Here is a 20,051-nt window from a genome sequence, read left to right on the forward strand (position 1 = left end):
AGTGTGCCGTGCTGGGGGCTGTGCTGTGGCCATGAGAAGTGCCTTCATTCCCGTCACACGGCTCACCAAGCCTTTCAGACCTCAGCTGCCTTCCATCTGGGCACCTTCTTCCCCCCTTGCAGGTTCTTCATCACGTATTTTTGCTAATGGTCACCTTTTTCACTATTTTTTAAATAGAATTCTGAAAACTTGTACCTTCAGATTCCCCTCAGAATCAAGCCCACCCCCCAAAACACACACACACACACACACACACACACACACACACACACACACACACACACACACACACACACACACACACCAAAAACCAAACCGAGAAAAGTAATGTTCACGGGACTTGTCTGATCTAAGACATGAGTTTCTGAGTCATCTTAATGCACACTAGTAATAATGTTCTAGTTAATACATACTCAGATTTAGTGACAAATACAACAAATACAGTTGCTTTATGAGTTAGATATGGTGGCCCAACCTATAATCGCAGAATGTGAGAGCCTGATGCAGGAGAATTGCTGGGTTTGAAGCCAGCATAGGCTACAAAGTAAGAGCCAGTCTTTGAAATAAAGAAGTAAAAATCCTCCCTGCCTCTGGTTTCAATTACTCATAGTCAGCGTCATTTTGAAAATTTGAAATGGAAATTCAGAGTCAACCCGTTGGTCAGTTTTAGATTGCATGACACTCTGAGTTGTGTGATGTCCCATCTGCAGTGTGAGTTACTCCTTTGTCTAATGTATTCACCCACACTGTACATTGCCTGCCCATTAGTCACTTGGTCTTGGTTCTCAAATTGACTGATGTGGTGTCTTAGTGTTACGTCAAAACTTTGTTTTAGCTAATAATGCTTGAATTTGTAAGAGCATTGAGGCTGACACTTGACATGTGCCTAAAGAAACTCTAGAATGCGTTCTTTGAGAGATGAGATTGAAGTTCCCAATTTGATAAAGGAGGAAACTTATATTGACATTGCTAAGATCTGCAGTGCTTTAAAATGCTCATATTGAAGCCGGGCATGGTAGTCCTAGCACTCAGGAGGCAGAGGCAGGTTGTTCACTGTGAGTTCAAAGGCAGCCAAGGCTACACAGAGAAACCCTATCTTGGAAAACAAAAACAAAACAAAACAAAAAAGCTCAAGTTGAGTCTTTTCAGCAACCCACATGCAGATTAGGAAGCAGGTGTTCTCCAGGGTTAATTTTCATGGCTATACAGAGCAAGTAGTGAACCTCAACTGATGCTTGAAGTTGTTAACTGTCATGTGACTCTACTTCAGCAAGAGCCTCTCACATTCTTAGTCTGTGCTCCAATGTCCTTCACCTTTAATGACTTTGTCTGAAGAATAGGCTGAGAGTTTACCTACTTATCCCACATCCTAGGAGCCTGGAATTTACAAGAGTATTAAAAGGAGCTATTGGACAGCTGTTCACAAACATTATAGAAAGCAAGAGGTTTAATGGCAAAGAGAGCAGCAAACTTACAGAAGGCACAACAACAGAGCGTAAGACACATGTGAGAAAGATAAGTTTCTAAGAAATTCACAGCCCAGGAGATGGATGACCCTAGAGAGGAACTCCGTAGTATAGCACAGCAGGGAAAAGGTGTTGTCACAGCAAGGACAGACAGCATCAGTGAAGACAAAAGCGTTCATTGCTGTGGAAAGAACAATGGTTCTGCTATTTATCGCTGTTCCCTAGCTCTCACTGTGCAGCAACTGTTGGAAGAAATTATGGTGAGCAGTGCCAGCTGATTTGGGTCCTGAGCACAGGCTCAGGAAATTCAAGTTACTGAAATGAAGGTGTCGTGGGGCATGGTGATGCCTGCTGTAGGTCTGACTCTCCAGACGCTGACGCAGGAAAAGCCTTACGTTCTGAGTCTCCGTGGCCAAAAAAGCAAGACCACGTGTTGTAATATGTTGATGATAATGATGATGAACAAAAAGAAAGGCATATTCATTCAAAGAAAAAGCTGTATTCCAAATAACGTGTGTTTTAATGGACAAGAAAAGCAAAAACTATGCTTAACTAATTGCAACTTTGTCATATATATTCACAAGTGATAAAAATACAAGGGAATATAAATGGTGAGTACAAAATTGTATCCAAATGCCACCTTTACTGTTTTTCTTCAACCGCATCCTCCAAGGGACATTAACTCTACTGTTAATGTATATAAACTGTGGCTAACATTCTCCAAGGTTCACACTAACTTAATAACGCCTGATGGGCCTTCTTCACGCTAAGATGATGTAATACACATTACTAAATGAGTCTTCTCATATTACCTTCAGTCACAGAACTGCTGGGCCACTAAATGGAAAAGGGTGTAGTAATTTTACTGGAAGGACTGATAGATCATTGTGCAATTGAATTTTTAATTGATCCAGCACAAAGGATAATTATGCCATTTTTATTAATGACAGACAGGCACAGTACCTTTTAAGCTATCTAGTGACTTGAAAAATATTTCATCATTGTGATAATTTTTCCGATATACAAATATTTTTTTTCACTTTACGCTTAAATAAAAATTTCAGAACCTTAAAAGAAAGCACTGTTAGTTCACCCCACCAGAAGTTCAAGATTTTATCTAAGTTCCTTACTAAACCCTTAAGAATAAGAACTTTAAAAATGCAGATAGCTCTTTGCTGTTTATATATAGGCCTTGTATTGTGAAGTGATGAGAGTGAAAATATTTGGCACTGGAGAGATGGCTCAGAGGCTAAGAGCACTGGCTGCTCTCCCAGAGGTCCTGAGTTCAGTTCTCAGCACCCACATGGTGGCTCACAGCCATCTATAATGAGATCTGGTGCCCTCTTGTGTAGGTATAAATGCAAGCAGAACACTATATATTTAAATAAATCTTTTTAAAAAGAGAGTATTTGGAAAATGTGACTGTGTGCACACAGATTGAGAACTTAAAAATAAGTGAAGAAAAAATGTGTAGAGTTACAAATAAGTTTATATAAACGAAGATTTGAGGACTTCAGCTGCTGGAGAGATGGCTCAGCCATTAAGAGCACTGTCTGCTGGTTTGGTTCCCAGCTCCTACACAGCAGCTCATATCTAGCAACTTCTTTTGGCCTTCATGGTCACCAGGCACTCAAGTAGCACACAGACGTGTGCAGGCAAAACAGTCAATGCAATAAAGTAAAATTAAAAACAAAAAACAAGATTTGAAGGTCTTTTTCTCAGCAATGGAAAAAATAACAGTACAAAATCTTAATAATAGAACTAAATTAACTCTCAACAACTTGACCTTACTGATATTTACAGACCTCTACATGTAAGAGTTTAAAAAAAAATACAAGTTTCTTTCAAGGGCTTTGGTAATTACAGTTACAGGTATGAGTTGTATACCAGCTCATAAAATCAGTGTCAGAGAGTACAAACGTTTGAAAATGCAGAGTGTGTTCTCTGACCACATGAAGGTAGAAGCCAACAAGAAATCAATCATTAAACCATATATGTTAAGTGTAATGACTCCCATACAGTGGAAAGGAGAAAGCCACTTCTGAAAGGTTGTTCTCTGACCTCCATGTGCTCACATATGAACTACATAAAGGCACAAACACAAATAACAACACTAAAATAATTCTAAAACTCTTAAGACATCAAGACATAAGTTTCACAAAATGTGAGGCTTTAACAGTGAAAATACACAACACAACTGGGAGAAATTAAAAGATCTTGTGAATATGTAGAGTATTATTTACATTTTATTTCTTCCCACATTTACTATGGCTCCCATCAGAGTTCCAACAGACTTTTTAATAGATACTGACAAGAATACTTAAAAGTTCATTTTCAAAGATAGAAAATAGCAGTGAGATTGCTCAGCAGGTAACAGCTCCTCAGCCTGACAACCTGAATTTGTCCCTGCATCCCACAAAGTAGACAGAATTGACTCTCACAAGTTGTTCTTTGACCCCTGTGTGTGTGTTCAAATGTTCCTGTGTGCACACACAATAAAGAAATAAATATAACTAATTTTTAAATTAAAGACAAAATATTAAGAAGCTGAAATAGCCAGTTAGTGGTGGTGCACACCTTTATTCCAGCACTCAGGAGGCAGAGGCAGGTAGACCTCTGTGAGAAACCGTGTCTTGAAGAAAAGAAGAAACAACAACAGAAAAGACACTGAAACAGTTTTGCAAAGAATGGACTTGCCATAATTTCACTATTTATTTCAAAGCAATACTAATAACAGAAGGCCAGTGTTGTATTTATATGTAGGTGGGCACATAGTTCAAGGAACGCAGAAAACTGAGAAAAGACCCAAGCATAGAGGTTGTTGGTACAAGCAGAATCACACCTCCTAAACCTCCCAAGCATCACCCCCCAAGTTGAGACTGGGAACCAAGTTTCAAATGCCTGAAAATGTGGGGACATTTCTTTCTAACCACCACAGGTTTGTTGTTATATAAAGAAAGAACGGAGCTATCCATTAAAACATTCATCTTTAATCCTCTTTGGAAAAGAACAGGCTAGTATAACACTGGCCACAACTGACAAGCTCTGATTATAAAAATTACCAGAAACATGTATCTGTTCAGGAAATAAATTTAATATTTTAATGGAAAACTATTATCAAAAGCAGAGCAGATTCTGTAATGAACCCAGATAGGAAATGTACAAATCTAGCAGGTCTGACCACCTCTTTCACTATTACACAACTCTTGACACTGTAGTAGAAAGATGTTACCAGTCTATAGTGCATGGAAATGACCACTGTTGAGTTACAGAGTGTGTGGAGCTGGCTGCCAGCCTGTTGACCATGTCAGTCTGTGGCATGCCCACGTAAGCTATCTCTTCTTATTCTTATAGTGATTTTATAGTCCCACAAGTTACAAATTCAGTGCTCACTGTGCTACAGCACTATCTTTTGAGAAGTGGATTATTAGATTGGCTGTTGGGGAATTGTTGGAGCCAGGAAAGATGGAAGAGGACCCACAGTCCAGCCCTACCTGTGGCAGCCTCTCTTGAAGTAGCATCTGAAAGGGCCGAAGACACACAATAGTCAGAAACATTTTGAAGATCTGAGCCATGTAATTTGATCTGGGCTTCATGAGTTTAGAACAGCATAGTAAAACAAATTTTGTGGGAGGGAAATCTTAAAGTACCAGCTAATAAACAGAATTTTTCACCAATGAGAATAGATTTTTGTAAGGGTTTCTTGTCAAGGAAAAACTGTTCCTATTGGCTGTAAAAAAATGACAGATAAATACTTTGAAACACTCAAAAACTTGTACCTACACAGTAAATCTTACATAAATAGATTATTATAGTTTCAAAGGTTATTATACGTTTTGAATACTTGGAAATGGCAAAATAGTGGTTTTTTTGTTAGTGACTTCTCATTGCTGAGATCAAATACCACACAAGAAGCAACTTAAAGGAAGAAGATACGTTTGGCTCGCACTTTGAGAGTGTAGGCCGTCCTGAAGAGGAAGGAATGGCCGGAGGAGTATGAAGCAGGTCGCTCTATCCAGTTAGGGAGCTGGGAAGGATGGATTTCAGTACTCCGTTCACTTTCTCCTTTTATTCAACATGGAACATTAGCTCATGGACTCTTGGTTTGCACACTGAAGGTGGATTCTCCCTTTTCAGTTAACCCTTTGTAGAAACATTATCATGGACATCCAAGAATGTGTTTTTATGATGGTCTTAATCGAGTCAAATTGACAATCAAGATGTAACTATTACAAGCAATAACACAGTGTTATCAACTGTTGAAGTTGGGCTAGGTTTATTGTACTGTCTTCTGCATTCATGGAGATAGGAGATTTCCCAGAGCAATATCAGTGTCTTTAAGCTGTCCTGGTGTAGGTTTGTAAACTATATTACATGCTAAATGCATGGCTAATGCTCGGTGGAGTTAGATGTTACCCTCAGGTATACTGAATTAAAACTGGTCCCGTGAGAAAGCTTTGAAGCAGTTGTCTTAGGACATCATTATGCTCCCAGAGCCTTAGGATGTCCCCATATCACTGTCACCAAACCCACGCTGATTCTTTACGTAGCCACAGTTGACTCTTTAATATTCACCGAAGAAAAAGCTCCTGGTTGTACTGGTATGGTGGCACAAAACATCCACAGGGCCCTGTTAAAGCAGAAAGTTTCTAAATTCAGAAAAACTTGTTACTTGAAAGGAGGTGTGTTGAGGAATGAGGGAATGTTACTGGGTCTCATTATTAGGATGGGTTGGCTAGAACCAGTATTCTTTCTCCTGGGATACAACATGGCCCAACTCATGAAAAGAAAACACACTTGGACTGTGGTCACTACCAATCCTATTTGAGTATTCCTTTATTAAGTCCATGGAGTGATGTTTTGCAAGTGCAATACCTTCTACAACCTGCAAAAATCCTTTTTAAAAAGTTGTCTTGTCGTGTTTGTAACTACTTAAATACTTGTTATATTCAGATGACTTTAGCTTGTCTTCCTGCAGCTTTTTTTCTAGGAAGTTTTTTGTTATGTTTTTTGTTTTTTTGTTTTTCTCATGTCAAACAGGCACTTGCCAACACATCCCATGCCCACCAAGTAGTTTTTCTTAATTGATCTACAACTTACATTTCTTACTCTGATAGTTTTTTTTTTTTCCTAGTGCAAAATTTGGGAGAAAGGCTGAAAGTTTTCATTAAAAATTAACTATTAAGATATGAAATTTTTTTGTTGCTGATACTTAAAGGAAGTTTTAAAATGTGGGCTATTTAGTTGATATGATTTAGAAACTTAGTCACATATAGGTAAGTTTATCTTCTTTTTTAACATTTATTTATTTATTATTTTATATACAGTGGTCTGCCTGCATGTACACCTGCAGGCCAGAAGGGGGCATCAGATCCTATTATAGATGGTTGTGAGCCACCATGTGGTTGCTGGGAATTGAACTCAGGACCTCTGGAAGAGCAGTCAGTGCTCTTAACCTCTGAGCCATCTCTCCAGCCCAGTTTATCTTCTTTTTAAGGCAGAAATGGGCAAATTGCTTAAGCAGGATGCATGTGATGGATGATTAATTATCTTCTCAAACCTGCATGACATTTAAAAGCAGAGAAAACGACAATTAAAATTTCAAGAATTCATGTTGAGAAGATAAGATTTTTAAACACGTTAGAGAATCTGGCTACTTGTAGCGATTGTGTGTTGCTGACCCAGGAAGGCATTTGAAGCAGCTCAGGTTCTGTTACCGTTTCCCTGTATATGCTTTCTTCCCAGCTCCCATCCTGAATTAATACACTGTACAAAGTGTTGGTAATGACTTGAAGTTATGCAGGTTACACAAAGCGTTTAATGAAATCTTGTCTTAGACAAAACACTTGTGAGGGTGGTAATTAACGCCTCGGGTTTTTTTGCAGTTCTATTGATTACTCATTCAGGATCCTTTGTTCTCAGAATGATAACCACCAGCACGGGTGTCGCTATCTGATGAGATTCTCAGGACAGAATTCTTCAGTAGCTTATAGATAATTGCTGACATCCCTGAAAGTTCAATGTAAATGAATTAGCATCTTACTACAATTACTTTATAAATGTCAATGTTTGCCAAAGTTAAAATTTATTACAGTCTGGTTTGTAGTCATTTGTAGACAATCAACAGACTGATTTATTAAAGCCCATTTATTGTTTGCCCTGAGTTCTCACAATTTCAGAGCTTGCATTGCGTGTAACTTGAAGTAAGGGACTTCTTGGCCACCCCACACTCACCTGTCGTAATCTCTGAAACTTCAGGTGGAGCTACAGTCAAACTGCTATGACTTGTTCTGAAAATGAAAGAAGTACACATAAAAGAAAAATTGCTGGGGCTGGAGAGATGGCTAGGGGGTTAAGAGTGCTGCCTGCTCTTCCAAAGGTCCTGAGTTCAATTCTCAGCAGCCACATGGTGGCTCACAACCATCTACAATGTGATCTGATGCCTTCTTCTGCAGATAAAGCACTCATATACAATAAATAGATTTTTAAAAATTGTTGTAACCTTTTGCTAACTGTGCACTGAGAACAATTTTGTGCCTTGATCATCCAATGAGAGCAGGAAAAGAGGTGCTGGAGTGCCAGTAATGGAGCTGTTGCCGTGGTAGAACTTTGTCTTTTTCTCTGTGTAGTTTAAGCATGTTCCCTCCTTGAAAAGACAAACGTTTTGAACAGCTGCTTGTCTTTATGTACTAAGATTGTACCATTTCATTTATGTAAAGGAGGCAGGAAATTAGACGTTGCATAGCCATGTACAGCAGAAATATTTTGAGATAATGTGACTCTAGTATTCTCAACCTTACTTTCCAAGAATACAAATTAGTGATAGGGACTCAGTACTTCAAGTTTTGAACCATAACATGATGTTTACCTTTTTTGTTTTTAAGATGGGATCTTGCTTTACAGACCAGGCTGGCCTCAAACTTGCTATAGCCCTCTCATCTCAGTTTCTAAGTACCACCGTCACAGGTGTGAGTCACCACTCCCAGCCTGGTGCTTACAGTTTTTGACATAGGGTTAATTAGGCTCTTATTTAATTTGAAGCTAGGAATAGATATGAGTATATTTAGTAAGCATTCAATCTAATCCATTTAGTGGTTTAAAAAAAATTGTGTGAAAAAGCAAGCATACATTTACCATCTGCGTATATTTTCCCTTGTAAAAATAACGAATGCCCATACTATTGCTGTGTGACTCTGAATCCTTTCAGCTACTGTTTTGAATAGTGTTCTTTTCCTGCCTATAAAAATCACATTCATAGTCTTTTCCAGTCTAATCAACAGGAGTTTACATTAAGAAATGATGTTGGCGAAGCCCATTACTTTATTCTTTTACGTAGCTTTCAGGGGCACACTAAAAAGCTTCCTTAAATTGATATTTGAGAGCCAATGTAAATTGCTCATGAAGAAGGAGAGAAACCTTAAAGATGTATCTCAGATAGATTACTAAAGTTCTTTATAAAGAACTTTTTGCTTACTGGTTTGTCATATATAATTCCAAATGTTACATCCTAGAGGCTTTCTATATGACTTAGCACTTCAAAGGATGACTTTTTCCTTGAGTATTGTTAAGTACATCTTTTACAGATGAAGTTCTAGAAGATTATGAACAAGGTTTTTTTCCCCTAACAGTGTAATAAGAAATGAGTGCTATCTCATTTCAGAATCTTAATTCTGCTCCGAATAAGACAACTTGGATGAATAAAACTGGTTTGCCTGTTTCTCTACCCTCTGGGACATTAGTATTCTTTCTGTTTAAGATGCCTCTAGGCCAAGATCAGTGGTAATCAATAGTGCATCTCGTTTGTTTTAAAGCAGGAAGAAAAGTCAATAATATGAGCTGGTGTCCAATTTTATTTTAGGAGAGTAAAAGTAAAATAGCTCATTATGTTTGCTTTGGTGTTAGCTACATGATTAAGGAATAAGAGAAAACTACATGATTTTATTGCTGGTATACTACCAAAATATAAGGCTTTTGTAATCTTGCTTTTTACTTAAACATTTTCTGTTTATTTATAAGGCATAACTTTGCTTGTTGTCAAGTCCTTTCAGGTGAGATTGTGTCCTAAAGTTTTTTTTTTTTTTATTTCTTTCAGTGTGAAACGGGTGTATTTAGTTAACAGGATAAGTTAACGATCTGAAGTGTTAAGGAAACAGCCTTTACTATGTTTACTTGGCTTACTTATGTGAGTCATAACAGAGTTTAAAAACAAGGGAAACAGTTATTGCTATGTTTCAGACAGCTGAGAGAAACAACAGCCTCTGTATATTTTTTATGTCAGCAATCATGGCGAAACAAGATAGCGAATTTCCTGTCCAGCTTTGTCTCTAGTGAATGAAAAGGCTATCAACAGTAGTCAAGCAATCATTTTCCCCCTTAAGAAGTTTGTTTTGTCTTTTTCATTATGTACATTTACAAAGTCACAGTTTGTCCTCCATAGATAACTCAGCTTTAGGATTTAGACTACAGAGTAATTTAGAAATTCGTTAAAAATTGTCAAGTTAACATCTTTGTGTACAGTAGCGAGTCTTGCATGAAGGAAGAGCCTTTCTCACCTGACCTAGATAAGATGCTGTAAAGTTTACTGGGATGTACATTGGGAATACCACTAGTGAGTCTTTGGTGGTGGTGTTTTCTCAAGGCTTTTATTTTGAAAAAGTAGGGACCCAAAGAAAAGGAAGGTAAGGGGTACATTGCTATACATTACTATACATTACTATGTATTCATCAAGCTCCATCAGTTAACAGTGTGCACAGTCCGTATGTATTCTTCACAGTGGAGCATGTGCTCCTGCTGAATCATGGGAGGACATGATGGTTTTCTGTTCATGGTTTAGTCTAATATAGCTTGTGTCTGTCATATTTTTTTGATTCAGAGGTTTTGTTTTGTTGTTTTGGTTTGGTTTTTCGTGTGTGTGTGTGTGTGTGTGTGTGTGTGTGTGTGTGTGTTTTGTTGTTTTTTGAGACAGGGTTTCTCTGTGTAGCCTGGCTATCCTGAAGACCAGATTGGCCTTGAACTCAAAGAGATCTGCCTCTGCCTCCCAAGTGCTGGGATTAAAGATATGCACCACCACACCCAGGTTGGATTCAGACTCTTAATTGTTACCTCTCCCTCCAGTGTTTTGCCACTCACCTCTTCTCTCTACATTTAGTCTTACTTTAGCCATTGTAAGTTACAACCCAACAAGCTTGAGTTCAGGGAAGACCTGGTCTTCTGAAACCTCACATCATTTCATAGGACAAGAAGTGATGCACCCAAGAAACAGAAAATTAGGGTACCATTTATCTTACTTCTTCATATATAAAGACAGACACACACACATCCACAGTGGTGTACAGAGGAAAGAGAAAAATGAAAGCAATGTTCTGTGATAAGTAAGTCATCCTTCATACTTACGCACTACAATTCATGTTGTACCCATAAATACATGCAGGCAGAGCACTCATACACATACACTTTTTCATCAATAAAAGATTGTTTTTTGAAAGAATTTATATAGCAAGAACAGTATAAAAGGTCTCTCAAGAGACATATTCATGTCTGCCTCTTATGTAATTATTTTATATGTTCAATGAACAGCTTCCTCTGTCTTCCATGTGAGAAAATACTGATAAAATTATCAATGGCAATCAGTCTGACATTGAGCAAAAAGCACTCCTATTAAAAGAAAATTTAGAGGTTCATGCCCTGTGCCTTCAAGCATGTGGAGATCATATGTTCTATATAAACTGATATTGCTATTTTTTAAATGGTGCATCTGCCTGTCAAAGGCAAAAGAAAAAATTTCAAAACAGATGTGGTGATTAAAATGTATGCATAACATCTGTAGAGACAATGATGTCTAGGTCCCTGCTCTCTCAAACAGTGTCATCAGAAGATCCATAGCTAAGAGTTTGTTATGTAAATAGGAGAGACATATATGTGTGATGTTTACATTTAAATTCTTCATTTTCTCCTTTTTTATCATTGTTTATAGAACCTATTTTAAGATAAAATTATTTCTCCCTCATGTCTTACCACACTTTTTTCTTCTAGCCAGTTGAATGTTGTATCTTTTGGAATTTATATAATTAATGCTAAATAATTTCATTAATGCTGTATAGTCTTTTGCCATAATACTTGGTAATTAAAAACTTTACTCCCTCATGAAGAAATACATCAGTTCTGTCAGAAAAAGAATTTGCCTTTTAAGGAATCTGAAGAACACTGTGTTCTTAAGACTATTTCTGAAAGATGCTGATTTTAGTACTTTGTTTCATGTGTGCTGCAGTATTGGCACATGAGCTTTAAAGAAGCTAACACTCGAGATGAGTGAAGACAACATGGCAAATGTAGGAGATGAAGCAAAGGTGATGACCAAATGGACATTCGTAGCAGAAGCACCTGCACAGAAAGAAAGTATGCTAGCAAAGCACAGCTGCCTGGGTGGCCGTGTGTCCTTCCTAAGGGTTCAGGAGGAACAATCACAAGCTCAGGACTACCTTTAGCACTCAGCAAGTACAAAAGCAAACTCAACTAAGGACCCTAAGTTTGCAGTTTTAGGAGCTAGAACATAGAGATGGGGCTGGAGATGTGTGGTTCAGTGGTAAAGAGCGCCATTGGTCTTGCAGAGGACCCTAGTTTGAGTCATAGTGCCTCACAACTGCCTGTAACTCTAGTGCCAAGGGATCTGATGTTTTCTGCTGGCCTCCCTAGGAGCAAGGCTCACACATACATGATGCACGAACATGTGCACACCAAACACCCATACACATAAAATAACAATTAAAAAGAAACTAGAAAGGAAGAAAGTCTAAACTGAAGGTTAAAAAAGAAAAGGAAAGAAAAGAAAAATCTGTAAGAACAGACATAACAAAACAGACTAGAAGACAATAGAGAAAACCAATAAAGTCAAAAATTGGTCCTTAGGGAAATACGGTGTCTAGCATTTGGGAGGCTGAGCAGAATTACAGATTTGAGTTCTGCCTGGTTTATATAGTAAGTTCTGGACCAGTGTGGGTTGTATGCAGTACCATATCATTTTAAAATAATTAAAAGTTGACTCTTTGAAAAGATCAATGAGAAAGCAAAAATTAATGCTTTTTTTGTAATAAAGTTTGGAGCAAATAGCAAAGTAAAGAAAAAAAGAAATAAAAAATAAAAAAAGAAAAGATCAATGAAGTTGAGAAATGTGTTCCTACTTTCGATAAATAATAAATCAGAAGCAAAAAAATCACTACTGATTTCATGAAAATAAAAGGAAGAAATAAACACTACAAGCAGTTACATGTCAACACATCGTCTAGATGAAATGAACAAATTTCTAGAGACATACACTGTCAAGACTGGCTCAGAAATTAAACAGAAAAGCAAGAATCAGTAATAGAAGTCCTTGCAGTCAAGAAAAGCCCAGAGACAAATGACCTCCAGTACAGTGGAATGAGACTGCTGCTTCTGAAACACTCCCTGCCTTCATTAGGGGCAGCAATGTTCTGGCACCAAAGCAAAGGCACCAAAGGAAAGTGAGCTTTCAGACCATTCTCCATTCTGAGTATCAATACAAAAACCCATCTATTGAGTGAACACTGAAGACAGCAGTACAAGGATGAGACACTATGGTCAGTAAGTTTGTCCTAGAAATACAAGAATAGTTTAACATATGAAAATTGATCGTTATAACTTACCACAGTAATAGTGTTAAGGAAAACAAACCATAAAATCACTCAACTGACTTGGGCCAAGATGGGGGGGGGGAGTTGGGGGGGTCATCTAACAAAAATCTAGTATTTTTTCCAGTTATGGAGCACTTGCAAATCAGAGGCAGCAGCTTGGTCTATACTGGAGCTGCATTGTGAAACCCTGTCCCCCTCCCCCTCCAAAAAAAACAAAAAACAAAAAAACAAAAACAAGTACCAGCACCCTTTCATGATAAGGTGCTAGAAAGGAGGCTCAGTGGTTAAAAACACTCATGCCAAGTCACTCACAACTGCTTATGATTCTGTCTTGGGAGTTTAGATGCTCTCTATAGATGCCTGTGTGCATGTATGAGCTCACACACATACACATATACACATACATAGAATTTTTAAGAAAAAAACAAGGTAACAATAAAGAGCTCCCTCAACTTACGAAAGGTATTTTTTATGAAAAATGACCGATCACATATTCAGCATTTTTATTGAAAGCATTCCGTAAAGCAAGGCTGTCTGCTTTCATCTCTTATAGTCAGCAATGCAATGGAAATTCTAGAAAAGCAAAGAAGTAACACTATTCTTGTTTGTAGGTAATTTGACCTTTTCTTTAGGAATGCTTAAGGAATTCACAGTAAACTAGTAGAGCTAAGGGCTGGAGAGATGGCTCAGTAGTTAAGAACACATCCTGCTCTTGATGAGGACCCAAGTTCATTTCCAGGCACCCACATCAGCAGGCTCACAAATACCTTTAACTCCAGCTCCAGGGGGTTCAGTACCTTCTTCTGGACTCCTGTGGACCTACACTCATGTTCACAACACCCTACCACACACACATGCACGCACATATGATGAATAAACTTTAAAGTTGTCATTCGAAGTAAAATAAATCGTGTGTAGACGGTTGCATAGTATGTGGTTACATCTACGTGGAATGGCCAGCAGAAGGGGTAAATCCACAGAGGAAGAAAACAGTGGTGGTTGTCATAGGATGAAGGAATAAAATAAGGAATTACTGCTTAGTATGTGTGGGCCGGCGAGGAAAGGAATGACTATAGTAGGGGTGTGCCGTTTCCCTCAGGTGTGAGGCAGTGATCTGGAGTAAGGATTGTACAAGATAAGTGTACCGAGTTCCACTGCTAGGAAACTGTCAAACAGTTCATTTTAATGTGTGAATAAGGTAATATATTTTAGTGCTGAGACAGTAAGAAAAGTCATGTGACTTAGTTTGTCTTGACTGTTGGGTTGGAGGCAGTGACTGGAATTTAGTGGCTGTTCTTCCCAGCAGCTGTTCTGCTCACTCTTTCTGTTCCTTTAGCATGTTACAATGGTTAGTACTGAGGACTAAGAACATGAAGATGACAGGACGGTATTAAGTATATAGCAGGAGAGTAGTAAGAAGCTGGAGGAATCTTGTTTTCTTCCCTGAAAGCATCCTGAGGTCCTTTTTCACTACCCTTCCCCAATAAAGTCACTTTCCCTTCCTTGTCTCACAATAGTGTCGTTGTCTCATTTCAGCTGCCAGAAACCTCAGGCCCAGGTGCTGCCAACTATAACCTCATTTTGTTTGTAATGGGGGTCACCAAATTAGTGCTTAGAGCTACTGAATCTCTAAATTTCAGTGGTGGACCTATGCTATATCCCCAACTTTTGCCCTCTTGATGGATTTCTCGTATTTTGAATGCCTTGATGTTAGGAAATTTGGCCAATGTGTTCCTTAACTGTGAAGGCAGGCGTGGATAATTATTATGGGCTAAATAAGATGCATTTTTATCAGAGAATCTGAGATATATCGTAAGTCTTGTACTGGAAACCAACAAGCATAAACTGAACAAGTCTGACATGAAAGGACAAAACAGCATGTGGAGCGGAGGGAAGAGCCATGAAGCAGGACCACTTCCACCCTTCAGCTCGCATGGTGGGTGGTCTGTCCCGTAAAGCATCGGAGGCATTGTGCTCTGTGCCATTTTGTAAGAAACCTAACAAAGTGAAAGAGAGACTAGAGGACCATGTCAGGGATGAGGAGCAAGATACCACCACCACCACCACCACCACCACCACCACCACCACCACCACCACCACCTTCCATGTCATGAGACAAATGAAAAAAGCAAGAAGAGGTAGTCATATAAATATGGGCACTCTTCAAAGGATAAGAGCTATCCAAAAAGCAAAAGGGGAAAAACAGAATCAGCTGCCTGCGAGATCATGAAAGCCTTCAAGCATGTACAAAAGTTTTCTTATGACATCTGGAGAGATGGCTCAGAGGTTTAAGAGCACTAGCTGCTCTTCGAAAGGTCCTGAGTTCAGTTGCCAGCAACTACATGATGTCTCAACCAACTACAATAACATCTGGTGCCCTCTTCTGGTGTGCAGGCAAAGATGAAGACAGAACACTGCTTACATAATAAATAAACATTTTGGGGGGGCTGGAGAGATGGCTCAGTGGTTAAGAGCACTGTCTGTTCTTCCAGAGGTCCTGAGTTCAATTCCCAGCAACCACATGGTGGCTCACAACCATCTATAATATGATCAGGTGCCCTCTTCTGGCCTGCAGGCAAAACACCGTATATGTAATAAGTAAATAAATCTTAATAAATAAACCTTTCCTAAAAAGTATTCCTATGATTAAAAAATAGACTTACTTTGTCACCAAAATGTGTTTCAAACCTAATAATGAGCATAATTACTAAAAAGCAGACAAGGGACCTGGGCATAGTGGGGCTTGTCTTTAATCCCAGCACTGTAGAAGCAGAGGCAAGTGGATCTCTCTCAGGTCAGGCCAGCCTGGTCTACAGAATGAGTTCTGTGACAGCAGGGGCTACACAGAGAAACTGTCTTTTAAAACAAAAATCAGAAACCTTTAACAAAAACAACAGCAAAAGGCAGGCAAGGGAACGAGAGTGGGGGAGGGGAGGGGAGACTAGAGTCTAAAAACAGTGACCTAATTGCATTCTGACAGTACTTACTGAACTTACTGATTCCTTCTAAAAACAGTGACCTAATTGCATTCTGACAGTACTTACTGAACTTACTGATTCCTTCTAAAAGCACTGATAAAAGTACTGTCGGTAACTCAGAAGCAGTGAGCTTGGTCATTAGCAGAAGATGATTTGTCCTTGGCTTTGTTTTATAGTCTAGTCTCCTGAGACAAGACCTGGGACTTGGAAGCCCAGCACAGCTGTCGTCGTCAGGAAAACCTGGAACGCCCTACTACTCGTTCTCTGCCACAAGCTCTAGGAGAAGGCCGCTCCATGACTCTGTAGCCCTAGGTGAGTGACACAGAAGAGCCTGTCTCTGTCTCCCGGGTGCCCACTCTTCAGTCGGTACTGGCTGTGCTTTTAATGAGAAGAAGTGTACTTTCTTAGTTATCATTTGGGTGTTGGGGATACATACATACAAATAATATACAGGCTGACTATTCCTGATCCAAAAATCTAAAATCCAGAGTACTCTGAAGTATGAGGCCTATTCAATACTGACATTATACCACAGCAAATCTCTTAGTCACCTCCATGGCCATAGAGCACACTGAAATATGTATGAAATTAGCTTCGGACTATGTAGATAAGAAGGTATATGAAACATCAGTGAACCTAATCTTTACATGTGGGTTCTGTCCCCAAGACACTGCATTATGTTTATACAGACAGTCCAGATCTGGAGACTAAACCACATCTAGCCACATGTGTTCTAGCTAAGGGATACCCATCCTGTATGCAGTAGATACATAATGAATAAAGTTGTCATGGTTCTCACTGTTGCAAAGAGCGCATCCACTTAGTATTCACGATTTAACTAACTGTAGGTAGTCTTGGATGGCAATTCAATATTTAAACCATAATTTTCATCACTATGAGCCTAGTGTGCTATAGAGCCACTGCTTTAGAGCCACCTTAAAGACATAATTTTATGTGTAATTATTTTTTGAATTATATCTCCCTTCCCTTTCTCCTTTCATCCCATCCATGTGCCCCCACCTTGCTTTCAGAATCATGGAATATATTCCTAAATATACAAATATAACTTATTCAGTCCATGTAACGTTACCTTCATGTGTACAGCGTTTGGTAGCTGATGGAGGAGCTCTCCCTGGGAGGGAGCCCTTCTGCTTTCACATTCCCCAGCTCTTCGTGTAGAGTAAAGGCTCTTGGAGTTTTCTCCTTCCATGTTAACATGTCTATTGGTGTTTTTGTTTTTCGGGTCTTGCATAGGCAGCCGTGTGAGGCCTGTTTGGTTTGTTTTTGTTTTTTGAGACAGGCTTTGTCTTGTGTAGCCCTGGCTGTCCTGGAACTTACTCTGTAGACTAGGCTGGCCTCGAACTCAGAGTTCTGAGTGCTGGAATCAAAGGCATGCGCCACCACCGCCTAGCTGAACCCATAATTTCAATAGATTTTAAGCAAACAATTCAATATTTTGGTCCTTGAGAAGATTTAGCCCAGTTTTCTTCTAACTAAAAAATGTTTTCTTCTTAAATGGAAGTTTTATGTTCTGTTGTTAACACCTGAGTTTTTAATATAAATGAAGATAGTACTGAACGGTTTACAGAAGGGATTTATAAATGACAGGAAATAATCCTGCTCATCTGTGGCTCTCATCCTGAATTCAACATAAAAACACAGGCTCAAAAGACATCACAGACATAAGAATAGTAGGTCACTCACTCGGGATAAACTTTAACATTTCTGTGAGCCTAAGCCCAGTGGGAATTTTTGTTGTTTGTTTGTTTGTTTGTTTGTTTGTTTGTATACTCATTACTTCTGTTCTCTACTTTTCCTTTGAAACTGAGGTAAAATTCACAGTGCATAACTTACTGATAGGAAAGTATACAATGCAATGGCATCTAATACATTCACAGTGTTGTGTTCAGAACATCATGCAGAAAGGACCCCTATAAGTAGTAAGCGTTCATACTCCTCTTTTACAGCCTTGTTTTTTATATCAGTTATGTACATGTGCATATAATCCACTCATCCATCCATCCTGACAAAACCAGTCTGTTTTGTGCTGCTGGGTGTTTTATAAGACTTTCTCTCCCTTCCCCCTTCATCTTGTTTTATTTTGGAATTAGGGGTCTGGATTACATGGATAAGGTCAACCTCAGTGAAGGTGGTAGTCATATAAATAATTCTTCTAGAACACAGCAGACACAACACAGAACACCATCTATGCCAGCAGCGCACATGCACACTATACATAAAATAACAGCCATGCTCACAAACCTCCATGCTCACATAGATTCTTTGACACATGTAAACAAGAAAGATTGTAATCTCTGATTTCCTAGAAAATTACTTCTTATCCCAACAGGGAGAATCCCACTACCATAAGAGTGAGCCTGAAAGTGCCACCTTTTTAACAACCTTGGGGTAGTTGATGATAGGAAAAAACAAAGACATTCTTTCTGATCAGTCTTTAATGTGAAATTTTGAGTGATTTTTTTTTTAATATAAGAAAATTAAAGTTGTGGAGCTGGAGAGATGGCTCAGTGGCTAAGAACACTGAATATTCTTCTAGAGGATCCGGGTTTGATTCCCAGAACCCCCATGGCAGCTCACAGCTGTCTGTAAGTCCAAGATCTGACACCCTCACACAGACATAGTTGCAGGCAAAATATCAAGGCACATAAAGTAAAAATAAATTTTAAAAATTAAAATTGTAAAACATGTTTATAATAAATATAGACCAACATCTAAAGAAAATGTAAACCAAGTAGAATGTACTATAGTTTCTGGCTGCACGAATATTTGTTGACTGCCTCCAGCTAGTATATTTACCTCCTGTCAAGCCATATATATTTTGTGAGCTATTTCTACTCTCTAGTTCTAACGTATGAATGAAGTCCATAGAAAGGACACAGTGATGGATTGCCACGTCCACAAGAGAATTCTTATAGATGTCTTTATTTTGCAGGAGCATTGTTATGTACTATGTATGGGTGCTATTAGTGTCAGCCCTGGTGGTTTAAACCAGCATTCTTTTTGTTATTAAACAAATGATAACTTATGAAGTGTTGTACATGTATGCTCCTCCTGCCCACCTGATAAGTTAGCCCATTAGGGAACTTCATGAGTCTGTATTGGGTTAGACTACAAGAATGTCTTCCTCAAAGACTCATAAGCACATACTAGTCTGTGCCAATGTGCTGTTACCAAAGAAAAACAACTATTGAATAACTAAAGAAGAACAGGGATACATTTCATAAACATCCAGGCTTAAAATACAAGTTTCCCATGAGTTAAAACTTCATTTCTATTTGACTATGATTTATAAATATTATTGCTTATCTTCTGCATCTTTTCAAAACTCTGTGAGGTTGTAATGTTAACATTAGGTTATAAATGAGGAGCCAAAATGGAATGCAGCATATGGTGTTTCCCTTGATGCTCAGAGGAATCTTGTCCATTTCCTGTGTGGATACCAGTTAGTAGATAATTACGCTGTTCTCAGCCTTAGCTTCCCCTTGGCATTTCAGTGTCTGGTAAAATGTGAGCACTTAGAGGAGCTGTACCGAGCCAGGTGTGGTGGCGCACACCTGTAGTCCCAGTGCTCAGGAGGCAGAGGCAGGCGGATTGCTGTGAGTTCGAGGCCAGCCTGGTCTGCAAAGTGAGACCAGGACAGCCAAGACTACACAGAGAAACCCTGTCTTGAAAAACCAGAGAGAGAGACAGAGACACAGAGAGAGGGGAGAGAGGGCACTAGACCAATCTTAGTGTTTTCTGAAACTGTTTAAATGCTTTAGGAAATCATTCTGGGGAGCAGTAACTATCTAATTTGTAATTGTTTTGGTCTATATAAGTAAGGGCTAAAGTTATTAAGTATTGGACAGGAGAGATGGCTCGGCAGTTTAGAGCACTGATGGCTCTTCGAGAGGACCTGGGTCAGTTCCCAGCACCCATAGGACGGCTCACAACTGTC

General features: G+C 38.9%; 1 protein-coding gene and 1 long non-coding RNA gene across 6 annotated transcripts in view; both read left to right on the forward strand.

Moving 5' to 3' along the window:
- Positions 1-20,051, forward strand: part of TCF12 (transcription factor 12) — a 262,121-nt gene that overhangs the window by 175,796 nt on the left and 66,274 nt on the right. For all 5 annotated transcript variants that reach the window (XM_084752921.1, XM_084752922.1, XM_084752923.1 and 2 more), the window contains exon 7: positions 16,270-16,405. In XM_084752921.1, coding sequence (XP_084609047.1) covers positions 16,270-16,405 — 136 coding nt within the window. The remainder of the gene's footprint in view (positions 1-16,269; positions 16,406-20,051) is intronic.
- On the forward strand, positions 975-12,722 carry LOC311581042. The gene is made up of 2 exons (XR_014773648.1): positions 975-1,015; positions 10,490-12,722. It is a non-coding gene; the product is annotated as an uncharacterized lncRNA (long non-coding RNA).

Source organism: Acomys minous (assembly GCF_964271855.1).
Source record: "Acomys minous genome assembly, chromosome: 13".
Taxonomy (NCBI): domain Eukaryota; kingdom Metazoa; phylum Chordata; class Mammalia; order Rodentia; family Muridae; genus Acomys; species Acomys minous.